Here is a 2,778-nt window from a genome sequence, read left to right as displayed (position 1 = left end):
GTTAAAATATATGTTTATCAAATAAAGTCTAATGTTACAACTAATTAGGGATCCCTTTAAAGAAGTTAAAGCAAATGCTCACTGTGTTTTTCACAGTTAACTGGTTACATCAAAACAAATTCAGAGCTGGAAAAACTGGTTGAAGCTCCACCTCTGAGCTGAAGAAAAATCTCTTTCGATTACAAGAGAACAAAGAGACGGTCKGATTCATCAAACTGAAGCTGAAAGTCTGAGAAGACGAAGGAACTACAGGACAGAACAGAAACTGTGAGTATTAAAGCCGGTGGATGAGAAATAAAATAAAAAAAACCAAATCCTCCTTTCAGTCCTGGTTTTTTTTTTCTGTGCAGAACTGAGAAAAAATGTCGGAGGATTTCTGCTCTCAGCACTCCGAGAAGCTCAAACTGTTCTGCCAGGATCACCTGCGTCCCATCTGCGTCATCTGTCGGGACTCCAAAACTCACAGCGGCCACCGGTTCAAACCCGTGGACGAGGCCGCGAGGGAGTACGGCCAGCAGACCCAGGACGTCCTCGCCCTCGTCCTGGAAAAACGAAAAACCTTCGAGCAGKTCAAAGAAAACTATGACCAAACGGCCAAACACATCCAGGTCCAGAGTCTTCAGACGGAGAAGCAGATCAGAGAGGAGTTCAAGAAGCTCCGTCAGTTTTTAGAGCGAGAAGAAAGTGTCCGGATCGCTGCTCTGAAGGAGGAGGAGAAAGAGAAAACTCAGCTGATGACGGAGAAGATTAAAGGTGTTGAAAAGGAAATGGAGTCCATCTCAAAGACGATCCAGTCCACGATTAAAGACCTGGAGTCTGGAGATGTTCCCTTCCTGAACAGCTACGTGCTAACAGCGGAGAAGATGCAGCTGCATCTCCTGCTGGAGGATCCACAGCTGATCCCAGGAGCTCTGATCGATCAGACCAAACACCTGGGCAACCTGAGCTWCWACATMTGGACCGGCATGAAGGAGCTGGYCTCCTACTCGCCCGTGATCCTGGATCCAAACACGGCCCACCGGGACCTCGTCCTRTCCGGYGACCTCACCAGCGTGAGGCGAGACGAGAAGCAGGAGGTTCCTGAAAACGCCGAGAGGATCCTGTCCTACCCGGCCGTCCTGGGCTCGGAGGGTTTCGACTCGAAGACCCACAGCTGGGAYGTGGAGGTCGGAGACAGTCCGCTCTGGGGGGTGGGGGTCTCGACGAAGCCCGCCTCGACTAGCGCGGATGAAATCCCAGCGCTCTTAAAAATCTCCCTCTGCGATGGGAAATATACTGCCGACTCCAGCCAAACTGCTTCGACAGCTCTCACCATCAAAACCAAAGTCAGGAGGGTCCGGGTCCATCTGGACTGCGACAGGAAGAGGGTGACCTTCAGTGACCCCGACACCAACACAAACATCCACACGTTCACGCACAGCTTCACAGACCCGCTGTTTCCTTACTTTAACGCTGTGAAACAACAACAAACACTGAAGATAACACCAGCCAATGTTTCTGTAGAACCCAACAAACTGTAGAGCTTCCTTCTTCTTTTTATTATTACAAACACTCAGTTCATCCTCACTGAACATAATTAAATAATCAAACATTTATCAATTCATGGAAATGACTTGGTTGTGAAAAAGAAACTGAAAGTAGATTAAAGAAACTGAAGCATGAAAAATGYGTTGAAGATKAAACTAAATTACATAAAACACYCGCTTCGGATGTTATCATCCATGAAATGGACGTTATYAGGYGTTATCAGTCCCATAGAATGGCTTCAGAATGTCCCGCCTGTGCCGGTTAGCAGGTTCCCCGTCCCATAGAATGGCTTCTGATTGTCAGCTGGTTAGTATGAGGCATAAAAAATCAGGTTAATTTGAGGCTTAAAGCCACCAAGGTTAACCTTAGAGCAAATGACATGGTTAGCGCTAACCTCCGACGAACATTTATTGTGGCCTCTCAATAGGGCAGTGGGTAAAGTGTTGGACCAGAGAGTGGGAGACCAGGACTCGAGCTTGACACAGACACCAAAAATTTATTACAATATGTTTTGGTTACTTCATTGTCATTAATATATTAACCCACTAGGGGGCACTGTCTGAAGCCTAGAAGGCACAGTAGGGACCCTCTGAAGCCATTGTATGGGACTGATAACACCTAATAACGTACATTTCATGGACTGATAACATCAGAATCCCCTGCATAAAACAAGACCTAAAACCTAAAGTTAGCAAAATAATAGCTAAAAGATGACACTAAAGCAAAACTAGCTAAAAATCCAGAAAAGCAATAACTCCAAGTTAAAATGACCAAAACAGAAGCTAAAAGATCAAATCTGTGAAATAAACCTGTAGTGGCCATTTTCTTTAAAGTTCAAATATTTTTAAATGGTCACTATTGCAGTGGGGCAGTATTTTCAACGCAGGCAAAAGAAGTCCATTGACCAAAACCATGTAGATACCTTGCATTGATTTAATCCAAAAAAATGAGGAACTTCCAAAAATTAACACGCAAACATTTTTGTTCCACCACACTCTCTTCTGCTCAGGTAAAAAACCATATGCCTACCCCAATGCATGCTGGTCCAATACTAGAGCACATGCTTATAGGTTTCCCAATTTAACACAATATTTACAATTTAACTAATACAACAAAAACAAAAAAACTAACTAAATATTTATGCAAAATATTGTAACAAAAGGTAATCTGAAATAAATTAAACAAAGAATAATTTCAAATGTAAAAAAGGTTAAAATAGCTCCTACAAAACCTTAAAACTGACACCAGAGC

General features: G+C 43.7%; 1 protein-coding gene across 2 annotated transcripts in view; it reads left to right on the top strand.

The window, feature by feature from the left end:
• Positions 1-1,722, top strand: part of LOC106523350 (tripartite motif-containing protein 35) — a 105,312-nt gene extending 103,590 nt beyond the window's left edge. For both annotated transcript variants that reach the window (XM_014016742.1, XM_014016741.1), the window contains 2 exons: positions 97-267; positions 351-1,722. In XM_014016742.1, the coding sequence (XP_013872196.1) occupies positions 363-1,520 (1,158 nt within the window). In that variant the 5' untranslated portion in view covers positions 97-267; positions 351-362 and the 3' untranslated portion in view covers positions 1,521-1,722. The remainder of the gene's footprint in view (positions 1-96; positions 268-350) is intronic.
• The last annotated feature ends 1,056 nt before the right edge of the window (positions 1,723-2,778 follow it).

The sequence above is a fragment of the Austrofundulus limnaeus genome, unplaced genomic scaffold (genome assembly GCF_001266775.1).
Source record: "Austrofundulus limnaeus strain Quisiro unplaced genomic scaffold, Austrofundulus_limnaeus-1.0 Scaffold153, whole genome shotgun sequence".
Classification (NCBI taxonomy): domain Eukaryota; kingdom Metazoa; phylum Chordata; class Actinopteri; order Cyprinodontiformes; family Rivulidae; genus Austrofundulus; species Austrofundulus limnaeus.
This window is presented reverse-complemented; position numbering and strand designations above follow the sequence as displayed.